We start from the raw sequence: 11,976 nt of genomic DNA, 5'->3' as shown, positions 1-11,976 counted from the left end.
TTTTTGACACGTATCTGCACATGCACAGAATCTCCTCAGGCTCCTACCCACTCTTGAGCCCCTGACGTCCCTCCGGAACTCCGTGAACTACAAGTCCCGGTAGGCTTCGGGCACTTAGCTCTGACTGCACGTGCGCAGACAGCTGCCCGCCGGAAGGACAGAGCCTGGTTGTGTTTATCTCGTTGGGGACCGAGTTGTCGGTTGGCGTGCAACGGTTTCTAGGCTGCAGGCAGCGCGAGGACCCGCGGCCCCGCCCCGGCCCGGCCTGGCAGGTAGCCCGGGGTGGGTTGAGGGACAAGGAGAATTATAGGGGCTGGGGACGCCCATGCTTAGCGCTGGAGTCGTGGGGGAGGGGCCTGAGAGTGAAGAGGTGGGGGTGGGGAGGGAGCTAGGGGGATGATGGGAAAGGAGAGTGTTAATGGGGAAAGAAGGGCTCCGGGAGGATGGTGAGGAAACCAGTGGGAGAGACCTGGTAGGCAGCCGGAGGAGGCACTAAAGGAAATTGGAAAGAAGACCGGGTTATGAGGAGAACAGGGAAGCTGAGGATAATGGAAGAAAAGGGCGGGGGTGTCTGGAGTTGTGCGGGAGGGGAGGTTGGGATGACTGGGAGACGACAGGGATAGCGTCATATACAGGGAGGAATATCTCTGGCGGAGAGGGGGTCAATGGATATTAGCTTTTTTCCCCTTAGTGGAAGAGGGAAAATGGAGGGCTATCGGGGTGGAGCTTGGAGTCGTGGGAGAAGGAAGAAGGAGAAAACGGCAAAGCTCTCAGGAGATCAAGAAGGGCCAGAAACGGGGAGTGAAAATTGCAAGAGAATAGGAAGGGGGGGTAGGTACATGAAGGGAATTGAAGAAGCTTGAGAATGCGGCAGTGATAGAGGATGGGAGAGACCCAGGGATAAGAGGAGACTCTGAGACCCTGGGGGCTTGTTCTCCACGAGCTTGAGTTGTGGTTTTTTTTGGAGAAGAAGCTAAGGTTTTTTTCTCCACCTTTGGATGGAATTGCTTCTCTCTTGTCCTCTGAATTCTTTGCTTTACCTTGATATAGCTGAAGTGGGGAGTGGAAGCTATGAGGGAAGATGAAGGACTCCGATTCTTAAGCTCTTCAACCTCCTTCCTATCTGTCCTTACAAGCCCAGATCCAAGAGCTTTTGGATTGAGGACAGGAGTAATGAAGTGAGAGTGGTTTCCTGAGGGTCTATTTCAGGTTTGGCAGAGTGGCTATTTAAAGCATGGGGTTGGGGGTTGAGGGAGGTTGGGCAGGGGCAGGAGGGCTGGCAAGCCAGCTGAAACCTGTGTGTCTTTCTTGTGAGGGGTCTCCCTTACTTGAGCTTTTTCTTTGCCTGAAATTCTGCCTGGCTCTTCCCTCTGCCAGGGCTTCTTTTTTTTTTTTTCCCGTTCTGCCAGGGCTTCTTGAACAGGGAGCAGATGATCTACCCAAACCCAGCAGGTGCCTGCCAGAGCAGGCAGTGCCAGCTGCAGGATTTGCCTGACAGAGCCTTCAGATGTACCCGTTATCACTAGGTTAGCAGGTTGTCTTTAAGAGACCATGATCTCTCATGCCTGGGTCTTTTTCTTGTCCTGCCCAAGGGTATTTTGCTTTTCCTTTCCCTTTCCAGTGCACACCCCCACCCCTGTCCCCTTTCAGAGACCCAAGTGGGAGAAGAGCTGCTGGAAATAGCTTGTTCTCTACCACAATGGCTAGGTTGGGCAAGTGGCAAGAGGAGAAAACCCTACCCCCTCAATCCCCAGCACCACACATACCTTTCTGGCTTAAGTTCTTGGCAGCATGCCAGGCACAGCTGTCAAAGGAACTCCTCATGCCCGTGAGGGGCCCTGGGTGACCCCGATGACAACAGCTCTGCTTGACAAGAGCCCCCTGTGAGGGGCTAATCGTCCATGGATGTTCCTGTCCGGGGTCAATCCCACCCCATCCTGGATAGAGGAACTGTTCCACTCTAAAAGCCTAAAAGCTTTTATGCTTGGAGGCACTCATGCCAGCTTTCAGTGGACTGTCTGGGGTTGGCTGGGCTATTAATAGCTCTGAGTATTTTGAGATCCCTCTCCCCACCTCAAAGAGCACAGAGATTCTTAGAGAGGTGGCAGTAGGCAGAGCAGAGCCAGAAAGACAAGAGAACTCACTGACCTTTGAAGGGGGCTTGGAGCTTGGGCCAGGCCAGTGACAGGGTGCAGCCGCCATGAGTAGGGGACGACCACGTTGAGCCCTTGATCAGCAGTCTGAGCTGGCAGTCAGGTCAGAGTGGCTCCACCCTTTGCTGTTGGAGAACACAGGGCCAGGGCTAGCTTCCTGACCTCAGCAGCTCCCCTGGAGCAGAGCCAGCCACCTGAGCTGTGGAGGGGTGGTGTGGGAGGGCCACCAGGTGCCACTTAGAGGCAAGGCTAGTCCTGGGCAGAGTCACGGTGACCCAGGCAAAGGCTTTGCCTGAGGAGCCCGTGGCCCTAACTTGTGTGCAGGTATAGCAGAGGCAGCAGGCCGTGCCGGGGGGGCATGTTGCTGTAACCAGTGGCCCAGGGGATGTTACGGTGGACGGTGCACCTGGAGGGCGGGCCCCGCAGGGTGAACCATGCTGCAGTGGCTGTCGGGCACCGGGTGTACTCCTTCGGGGGTTACTGCTCTGGTGAAGACTATGAGACGCTGCGTCAGATTGATGTGCACATTTTCAATGCAGGTAAGCTAACTTGGGGACCATCCCTGGGTGCCCACATCAGGGAGGGCAGTGGGTGGCTGAGTGAGCTTTGTTGGTGGCCCCCATGGCCAGAGGGGGTGGAGGAAACTAACATGTGGTTTGGGAAAATGTGGATGGCCTGAAGGGAGGTTCCCAGGGCTGAGCAGAGCTGTGCCCACAGTGTCCTTGCGTTGGACAAAGCTGCCCCCAGTGAGGCCCGCCACCCGCGGGCAGGCTCCCGTGGTACCCTACATGCGGTATGGACACTCCACCGTCCTCATCGACGACACAGTCTTCCTTTGGGGCGGGCGGAATGACACCGAAGGGGCCTGCAATGTGCTCTATGCCTTTGACGTCAGTGAGTATGAGTCTCTGGAGGCTGTGTTCTGCCAAATGGTGCCTCGCGGGGCCGGGGAAGGTGTGGGCTGAGGGGGGCTGGGAATAAGGCGCCCCTGAGTCGAGGAGGGAGCGCCAGCTTGCTTACTGGGCCCACCCTCTCCCCTCCTTCAGATACTCACAAATGGTCCACACCCCGAGTGGCAGGAACAGTTCCTGGGGCCCGGGATGGACATTCGGCTTGTGTCCTGGGCAAGACCATGTACATTTTCGGGGGCTACGAGCAGCTGGTAGGTCTGGGAAGAAACTAGAGGTTTCCCGAGGGTGGGAATGAGAAGGAGGAAGGGAAATTGAAAGTAGTGGAATGGGAGGCTTTGGTTTGCTTGCAGGTTCTGAGGTGGGAGGGACGGAGGGTCGGAGAGTGACCCCTGCTCCTCTCTTTTATTCCTTCCTTCACTTCCTTTCTCTTTCTTGTCAGGCGGACTGCTTTTCCAATGACATTCACAAGCTGGATACCAGCACCATGACATGGACCCTGATCTGTACAAAGGTTGGCCCTTCTTCCTCTCTCCCAGCTCCCCACCCTCAATTTAAGGAACCATAGGGAGCTCAAACAGTGAAAGCTGACCCCTCCCCCTCCCATCTCTGCTCCTGCCCAGGGCAACCCTGCACGCTGGAGGGACTTCCACTCGGCCACAATGCTGGGCAGTCACATGTATGTCTTTGGGGGCCGTGCAGACCGTTTTGGGCCATTCCATTCCAACAATGAGATTTACTGCAACCGCATCCGTGTCTTTGACACGAGGACTGAGGCCTGGCTGGACTGTCCACCCACCCCAGTGCTGCCCGAGGGGCGCCGGAGCCACTCAGCCTGTGAGTGTCTGTTAGGTCCCTGCCAAGTCCCCGTCCCCCTATTGCCCCTACATTCTTGACATTCCTCTCTCCTTCCAGTTGGCTACAATGGGGAGCTGTACATTTTTGGTGGCTATAATGCAAGGCTGAACCGGCACTTCCATGATCTCTGGAAGTTTAACCCTGGTAAAGAGCACTGCCTTTAAGGGAGGAACAGGGAGCAATTGAGGGGGCGTGGAAAAGAAAAGAATAATCCTGAGTGGGTGAGGGGCGGGGGTGGAGAGGATATCTGGGCTAGGCAGGTGTTGAACCTCCATTTAAACTTCTCTTTAGTGTCGTTTACCTGGAAAAAGATTGAACCGAAGGGGAAGGGGCCATGTCCCCGCCGGCGCCAGTGCTGCTGTATTGTTGGTGACAAGATTGTCCTCTTTGGGGGTACCAGGTTAGGAGGAGAGAGGGGAGGGCTCCAGGAAGGGCCTAAGCCTGTGACTAACATGGGAGACATTTGAGCAAGAGGGTCTCGTGGGTAGTCTTCACTCCTTCCTTCATCTCTCTTTTGATCCGTATAGTCCATCTCCTGAGGAAGGCCTGGGAGATGAATTTGACCTCATAGATCATTCTGACTTACACATTTTGGACTTTAGTAAGTACACTTATTCCCTAAGTGCTTTTGCCATCAGGGTCCCTGTCTTTGGGAGGTGATATCCAGGACTGGACCCTTTCCTCGGCTTTGACCATCTCCCTCTCCCCCACTCCTCCTTTAAAGGCCCTAGTCTGAAGACTCTGTGCAAACTGGCTGTGATTCAGTATAACCTGGACCAGTCCTGTTTGCCCCATGACATCAGGTACAGTGAATGGTTGGAAAGGAGGGACTGGTTGAGGGTGAGTGGGCAGCACAGGCATGACCTGATTGGCTTGGTCTCAGTGTGCAGGAGAGAGAAGATTTTGTTCTGTAGCATACTTGTGGAGAGGGAGCAAGAAGGAAATATAAAACTGTCATCTGGGTGAGTTTTATGGAAAAAATGTCCAGTTTTCAAACCAAGCTCAGAGGCATCACTTCCTAATTCCTGAGCTGATACAGTTATTTTTGTTAATATGCTGAGAAAGTTTGATTAAATCTAGAACCTAGCTGCAGAGAAAAAACAAGTTTTGGAGCCTCTGGATCACATTAATTCCAGAATTAAGGGAGGTCCTTCCTAGCTCCTTCCCTTTGAATTCCATTCTTAGGTCTAAATCAAGCACTGAAAGTTATCTTGTATATAATTGTGCCCTTCTGGGTCATTCTGCGACACTTTCCTCTCCTTGATTCAGTTCAGCTTAATTCTTACTTGCTGAGGGTCTGTGTGTTCAGTATTTGGTGATAGAGTATACAAGGCTGAACAGATGGATCCCAGGCTGGCCCAAGATGAACACATGTGCAAGTGCCTAGTACCAAGTAGAGTAGAGCCTTGGCATAAGGAGGTACTTTGTAGAATGACAGTTGTCAAAAAGAGAGGAATTTAATTTTAATATGGTGGGATGGCTGGGGAAGGCCTCAGGGAGGATAGGAGAGCTGAATCAGGGCCTTAAAAGGATGGGAGTTGAGAGCAAAAACCGACATTCCTGGTGGGGGGAGGGGCATCCTGGTTGGATCTGAGCATAGGAGGAAAGGTAGGTTGGGAAGTTTATTGAGATGTATACACAGATGTTTTATTGCAGGTGTTGGGCACAAGAATATCAATATGTAAACATAAACAGGAAGTCCACATGAGCTTGCAGGTGGACTAGTGGGTGGTAGTGGATTTGGTGGTGGGTGGAGCCCTGATTGTTAACCCTCATAGGGCTGTAAGGAAGAGGTGGCCGTGGGTGGTTGAGCTTTAGGAAGTTGAAGGCACTGGTGTGTTCATTGCTTTGTTTGAGCAATTCTGGACTTGGGGGCGGAGGCTCCCCCTTCTGTCCTTTCTGCCTGTCATTTTTGGCCTTCCAGGTGGGAGCTGAATGCCATGACCACCAACAGCAATATCAGTCGCCCCATTGTCTCCTCCCATGGGTAGGAGGAAGTTTCTGCCGCCTCCCTTCCTGAGCCTGCTGGTGTCTTCACTGCCCTTGCCCATCTCTCCCCCGCCTGCCCCTTTGGACCCTGGACTTGGTATACCTCCACATGGAGTTGTTGGACTAGAGGTGTTTTCTGTGCTGTGAACTTAGTGGGGAGCTGCAGGGGGGAGGGCTAGGTCCCTTCCTCCTTGGGCCGAGGGCCCCTTCCCCTTGGTGCTCTGTCCCATTCACCTCCCTCCAACTGCTCCTGGGCCTCTGCTCTGCCCCAGGTCGGCCATGCTCTGCTGGGAAGCGAAGGGAATGGGGAGGAGGGAGAAGCAAGCAGTGTCAGCCTCAGGAGCTTCCCCTCCCCACCCTTCTTTCCACCTCTTCCCGCTGCTTGAGCCCTGAGCATTGATTGGGAGCTGAGAGGAGTTGCAGCTGTTGGCATGAAATCTCCTTCTCCCTAACCTGGGGAGGGGAGGACCAGCAGATAATCCCACCCTTCCTTGAGCTGTTGCTGTACCCTGACGCTCTCAGCCAGCTCAGATTTTATAAAAATGATTTGAAAGTCTCCAAACGTGTGATCTCTTTTGTGTGGAATAGGCAAGGGACGGCAGGAGTTTGCGGTGGGGCCAGGGTGCTGAGGTTCTGGCTTCTCAGCCAAGAGCATTAGGAAACCAAATACCACCACAGCCTAGCCGGAGTTTCTCTTCGGCGCGGAGTGCAGCGCCAAGCGACAAAAGGGAGGGGGTAACGTTATTTACAGCGGGCGCCCTTTTCCGCCCAGGGAGGGCTCCCCGGCCGCCCACCAGCGGCCCGTGCGGCGGTGGGCGGGATCTGCTCTATTGACATCAAGCCTCGCGGACTCGGCCTGCCAGAGATGCCGGAAGGGGCGGGGCGGCGGCCGCCGGAGCGGAAGTAGCGCCATTAGTCTTCGGCAGGCCGCGCGAGCCGATGCTGAGAGGGAACTCCCGGGAATGGGCGGCCTTCGGGTCTCGTCGCGGGGCTCGGGACGGCGGGGGCCTGGGGCCCGGGAAGCTGCAGAAGGGTGAGGGGACGGCGCCGGGCCGAGGGGCAGCCGTGGAGGCGGGGTGAGGGGCCAGTGGCACCGTGTGTGGTGCGGGCTCGGAGCCTGGAGACGCCGTGACCGTGAGACTTAAGTTACCTGAAAGATGCAAACACCGGGAGCGCCCCCCAACGCACTGGAAAGTGGGGAGTGAGAGAGGATGCTTCCTGGATTAGGACATCCTGAGCAGTTTTTTAGAGGGCGAAGAGGGTTTTTCGCAGGGAGGAAACGTTATGTTCAAAAGCAGAGTCAGGAAAGGGGATGGATTGTTGGGGAAGGCTTAGTAGGTGAGGATTCAACAAATTTTGCCAACATTATTGAGCATCTGTTGTGTGCAGGCACAGTTCTAGATGCTGGAGATACAGTAGTGAATAAAGCAGCACAACACTGTCCTCATGAAGCTTACCTTTTAGGGGTTAAAAAAAACCAAGCAAATTAATAAAAGCCAATAAAACACGGAATTGCAGATTTTTAAAGGGTAAATTTTTTGAAAAAGGTGATAAGAGCTTTGAAGAGAAAGCAGGGGAGGAGTTACAGTTTTAAGTAATCACAGAAGGCCTCACTGGGTAGGTGACATTTGAGAAACCGTTTGAAGGAGGTGAGGGAGCAAGCAGTACAGCGGGAGGAAGTGTTCCAAGCAAAGTCAGGTGCAAAGGAACTGAGGTGGGAGCATACCTTCCTGCTTAGGAACTGCTTGGAGGCCAGTTGACTGGAGAGTAGTAGGAAGGAGGAGATGGTAGGAGATGAGATTAGAGCCAAAACCCGGGCTAGATCACATGGGGTCTTCAGGCTATTACAAAGCCTAGAGCTTTTCCTCTGAGCAAGATGGAAGCCACTGGGGAGTTGTGAGTTCTGGAGTGACATGATGTGTAGGATATGTATGTGGAAATGAGGTGGGAGTGATAAGATCAGGTTTGCCTTTTTTTTTTTGGAAAGAGAAAGTTATTAAAGAACTGAAAGTGAAAACTTCAGGTCTGAAGTAGTTTCCTTTTTTAAAAAAATTTTTATTGGAGTATGGTTGATTTACAATGTGTTAGTTTCAAGCGTACAGCAAAGTGAATCAGTTACACATATACATATATCCACTCTTATTTTTTTATTTTATTTTTGGCTGTGTTGGGTCTTCGTTGCTGTACGTGGGCTTTTCTCTAGTTGCAGTGAGTGGGGGCTACTCTTCGTTACGGTGCGCGGGCTTCTCATTGCGGTGGCTTCTCTTTTTTTTTTAATCAGTCATCAATTTTATACACATCAGTGTATACACGTCAATCCCAATCGCCCAATTCAGCACACCACCAGCAGTGGCTTCTCTTGTTGCGGAGCACGGGCTCCAGGCGCGGGCTTCAGTAGTTATGGCACACGGACTTAGTTGCTCCGCGGCATGTGGGATCTTCCCAGACCAGGATCAAACCCGTGTTCCCTGCATTGGCAGGCGGATTCTTAACCACTGTGCCACCAGGGAAGTCCTATCCACTCTTTTTTAGATTCTTTTCCCATATAGGTCATTATAGAGTATTGAGTAGAGTTCCCTGTGCTACAGTAGGTCCTTATTAGTTATCTATTTTATATATATCAATAGTAGTGTGTATATGTCAATCCCAATCTCCCAATTTACCCCCTCCCCAGGTTTTGCTTTTTAGATGCCTCTCCCAGGCTGAAGCGGGGAGCATAGCTTTGAGAGGAGTGAGACTGGAGGTTGGGAGAGCAGTGAGGAGGCTAGAGTACTGATTGAGGTGAGAGGTGCTGAGCGTATCCTGAACCAGAATAATGGCGATGGTAGCTGAGCAAGGGAGACAGAGGTCCTTATGGGGAAACCTGTGAAGGAGTGATTTAAAAGAGCCTTACATATACACCTTCTTTAGCAAGGTGAGGCCCCAGGTAGCTGGAACCGATGGGGAGTTAGGTGTCAGTGTAGCGCCATTACAACCTGTGCTGCCCAGGACCTGCAGTGATCGGTCTGAAGGGGATGTTGGAAAGGATCAGTTACCTAAGGAATGAAGATGGCATGGCGTCTTTGCAGCAATGGCAGATGCTGAGCTGAGTTGCGGTTCCCTCCCACCCCCACCTACCTTTCACAGGCACATCTCACATGTCATTTGAGGAGCTGTTGGAATTGCAGAGCCAAGTGGGGACTAAGACGTACAAACAATTGGTAACTGGAAACAGCACTAAGAAGCAAAGTTCCAGACCACCTGTCCAAAAAGCATGTGTTGCAGATAAGCACAGGTGAGGAGCAAGGCCTGCCCCAGGAGTTGGAGGATAGCTGGTCCCTTGAGTAGGTGTCTGCTTTCTTGGGTGGCAGGTGGGAGGCCTTTGACAAGACTGGAGTTCCCTTGACCTGTTTAATTTCTCCATAGGCCTCTGGAAATGTCAGCCAAGGCCCGGGTGCCATTTTTGCGTCAAGTTGTTCCCATCAGTAAGAAGGTGAGGAGGAGGCAGTAAGCTCTTTCTCAGTGAAAGGAGACTGAACGGTTCTTTTATATTCTCTCTGTTTGCTCCAAAGGTAGCCCGGGACCCCCGCTTTGACGATCTGTCAGGGGAATATAATCCTGAGGTGTTTGATAAAACGTATCAATTCCTAAATGACATCCGAGCCAGAGAGAAAGATGTGAGTAACATGAGATTGGTCTGTGGGGATTCCGAGTGGTGAGACAAGAGCACAGGTCAGAGAGTCGGGCAGAGGGGAGCAGGGTGCGTCAATTTACTAGCTGTGTGATCACTGACAAGTTACTTAACCTCTTTTTGCTTCAGTTTCCTTATCACAGAAAGAGAATAATTTCTATCTCATAGTGTTTATGTGAGTTAACATATGCGAACCTCTTAGAATAATGCTTGGCACAGAGTTTCCCCTAACATTTACAGAATGCTAACTGTCATACTCATTTTCCAATGTGGAGCTTGTGAAAAAGCAGCTGAAGAAGCACCGTTCAGGGGAGGAGCGCGAGAAACTGCAGCAGCTGCTTCAGCAAATGGTGAGTAAGTCAGAATACGGGGGAGGGAGGTGAGAGCAGGTCGAGGCAGGAGGTGATTCACAGTCCCTACTATTCACCTGTCTCACCAATCTCATCTTTGCTCCTCAGGAGCAGCAAGAAATGGCACAGCAGGAACGGAAGCGGCAGCAGGAGCTGCACCTGGCCCTGAAGCAGGAGCGGCGGGCTCAGGCCCAGCAGGGCCATCGGCCATACTTCCTGAAGAAATGTGAGTGGGGCACAGCTATGACAGGCTAGTTACAGGAACAGGGGTTGGGTGGCCATAGAGGCAGGATACTGTGTTGGGGGTCCATGAGCTCCCTAAGGGAGGCATGAAGGCTGGATCCCATGGTAAGTTGGAGGAAAGTAGAAATAGTAGGGAGCTGTTGTTTGTAACCATTCTTGTATCCCTAATGACTGTGGGCAGGGAGTGTCGTTTTTATCTCTGTCCCACCCCCACATATGTGGGTAGGGCACAGAGAAGGAGCTCATAGTTGGTTGAATTGAGAAAGAGTAGAATCATAGAAGTCAGCTTGCTTACACACACCAGTGAACTCCAGATGAGCCACATATCCCTGCAAAGTGGTTGAGGATTACTGACCTGGAGAAAGGGAAAGAGGCGGGCTTCCTCCTTTGCTTACCGGCTTTCTTTCTACTTGTCTTCTAGCTGAGCAGCGCCAGTTGGTCCTAGCTGAGAAGTTCAAGGAGCTGAAACGAAGCAAGAAGCTAGAGAGCTTCTTGAGTCGAAAGAGGCGCCGAAATGCAGGCAAGGACAGAAGACATCTCCCTTTGAGCAAAGAGTAGTAAGGAGCTGTCCTCAGCTCTGCCACTGCCCCAGTGAGAAATGCATCTGTGGGGACACATTTGGGCTTGGCCCCTTCTGGTCTTTCCCATTCAAGGGCAAGGGTCACAGCTGCCTGGGAACCCGACTGGCTCAGAGATGACTAGAGGGCTCTTGGACTGCCTGAGGGCTGGACACGAAGAGCAGCTCAGCCTTCTGCCATTCCACACTTCTTCTGCTTGGGTCTGGGTCATCATGTCCTCAAGTCCTTCTCCCATTCTTGCCTTAAAGTAATGATTCTGGTATAGAAGGAAAAGGACTGGTGAGTGACCTTGAGGCCAGTTGAAGGCCATAGAGTCTGAGTGGCTCCCGGGACTGGGACTTTATGTAGGAGCCAGTTCATAAACACTCGTGTCACTCATCTTTTTATTCTGCTGCTTTTGTGGGTGGCCTAGAATTACCATTTCAGGGGCCACGTGTTGGGTGGGCAATAAACCTAATGCTCCTACAAAGTGGGAAGTCAGATCAGAGACCCTTCCTATTTAAACTGAACAGATGACACGATCATTCAAAGAGGGAACCAATCCCACAACTCATCTACTTAGCTTTGGTCTTGGATGCAAGGGGAGGTAGAAGGTGGGGTCAAAAATATGATAATATGTAAGCACAGCTGGCTCTCAGTACTGTTTGGGTGGAGAATTCATATTGCCTGTGTGGACTGGAAAATCCTCAAGCTGACAATTCAGTTTAAAGTGATCTCAGGTTGATAGTGCCTTCAGGCACCTGGCAGAAGCAAATGCATTCCTCTCTTGAGGATTGTACTTTAAACCCAGGCCTCAAGGAATTCCTTCAGATAAAATTTCAAGGAATCTAAGCTTACAGTGAAAACAAAGCAAACAAGGAAAAAAAAAACCCATAAGCAAGAGTCATTAGGAACAACAGGCAAGAGAATCAGACCAGCAAAGACTGAGATGTTAGAAGTATAAAATACAAAATATAAAATTTCTTACTTACGTTTAAAGAAAAGCTATGACTGATGAAAAAATATCAAAAAGCACCAGATTGATTAAAAAAAATTTTTTAATGAAAAATATACTATTTGAAGTTAGAAACTTTATGGTTAAGCTGCAAATTAGACACACCTAGAAGGAGAATGAACTGGAAGTAGATGTGAAGAAGTTACACAGATGGAGCCCAGAGACAGAAATGGAAACTGAGGAAAAGAGGTTAAACAACACGGAGGATAGAGTGAGGAGATGTGAGACAAATC

General features: G+C 51.4%; 1 protein-coding gene across 7 annotated transcripts; it reads left to right on the top strand.

Annotated features, from left to right (window-relative positions):
* Positions 1-123: 123 nt before the first annotated feature.
* Positions 124-11,218, top strand: LOC132374678 (kelch domain-containing protein 3). Of its 7 annotated transcripts, XM_059938661.1 has the most exons (15): positions 124-272; positions 2,478-2,692; positions 2,871-3,047; positions 3,200-3,315; positions 3,504-3,575; positions 3,685-3,898; positions 3,977-4,063; positions 4,211-4,319; positions 4,447-4,520; positions 9,035-9,182; positions 9,314-9,380; positions 9,460-9,564; positions 9,854-9,928; positions 10,037-10,154; positions 10,593-11,218. In XM_059938661.1, the coding sequence occupies exons 2-15, from the start codon at positions 2,539-2,541 to the stop codon at positions 10,727-10,729; spliced, it is 1,653 nt and encodes a 550-aa protein (XP_059794644.1). In that variant the 5' UTR covers positions 124-272; positions 2,478-2,538; the 3' UTR covers positions 10,730-11,218. The 7 variants fall into 7 exon arrangements, with proteins under 7 accessions (XP_059794644.1, XP_059794639.1, XP_059794640.1 ...); XM_059938656.1 differs by lacking the exons at positions 9,035-9,182; positions 9,314-9,380; positions 9,460-9,564; ... (1 more) ...; positions 10,037-10,154; positions 10,593-11,218 and adding exons at positions 1,051-1,178; positions 1,410-1,526; positions 4,644-4,722; positions 5,844-6,464 and having other exon boundaries at positions 125-272; XM_059938657.1 differs by lacking the exons at positions 9,035-9,182; positions 9,314-9,380; positions 9,460-9,564; ... (1 more) ...; positions 10,037-10,154; positions 10,593-11,218 and adding exons at positions 1,410-1,526; positions 4,644-4,722; positions 5,844-6,464 and having other exon boundaries at positions 125-272.
* The last annotated feature ends 758 nt before the right edge of the window (positions 11,219-11,976 follow it).

The sequence above is a fragment of the Balaenoptera ricei genome, chromosome 11 (assembly GCF_028023285.1).
Source record: "Balaenoptera ricei isolate mBalRic1 chromosome 11, mBalRic1.hap2, whole genome shotgun sequence".
NCBI classification, from domain to species: Eukaryota; Metazoa; Chordata; class Mammalia; order Artiodactyla; family Balaenopteridae; genus Balaenoptera; species Balaenoptera ricei.
The sequence above is the reverse complement of the archived record's forward strand: the minus strand, read 5'-3'. Positions and strand labels throughout refer to the sequence as shown.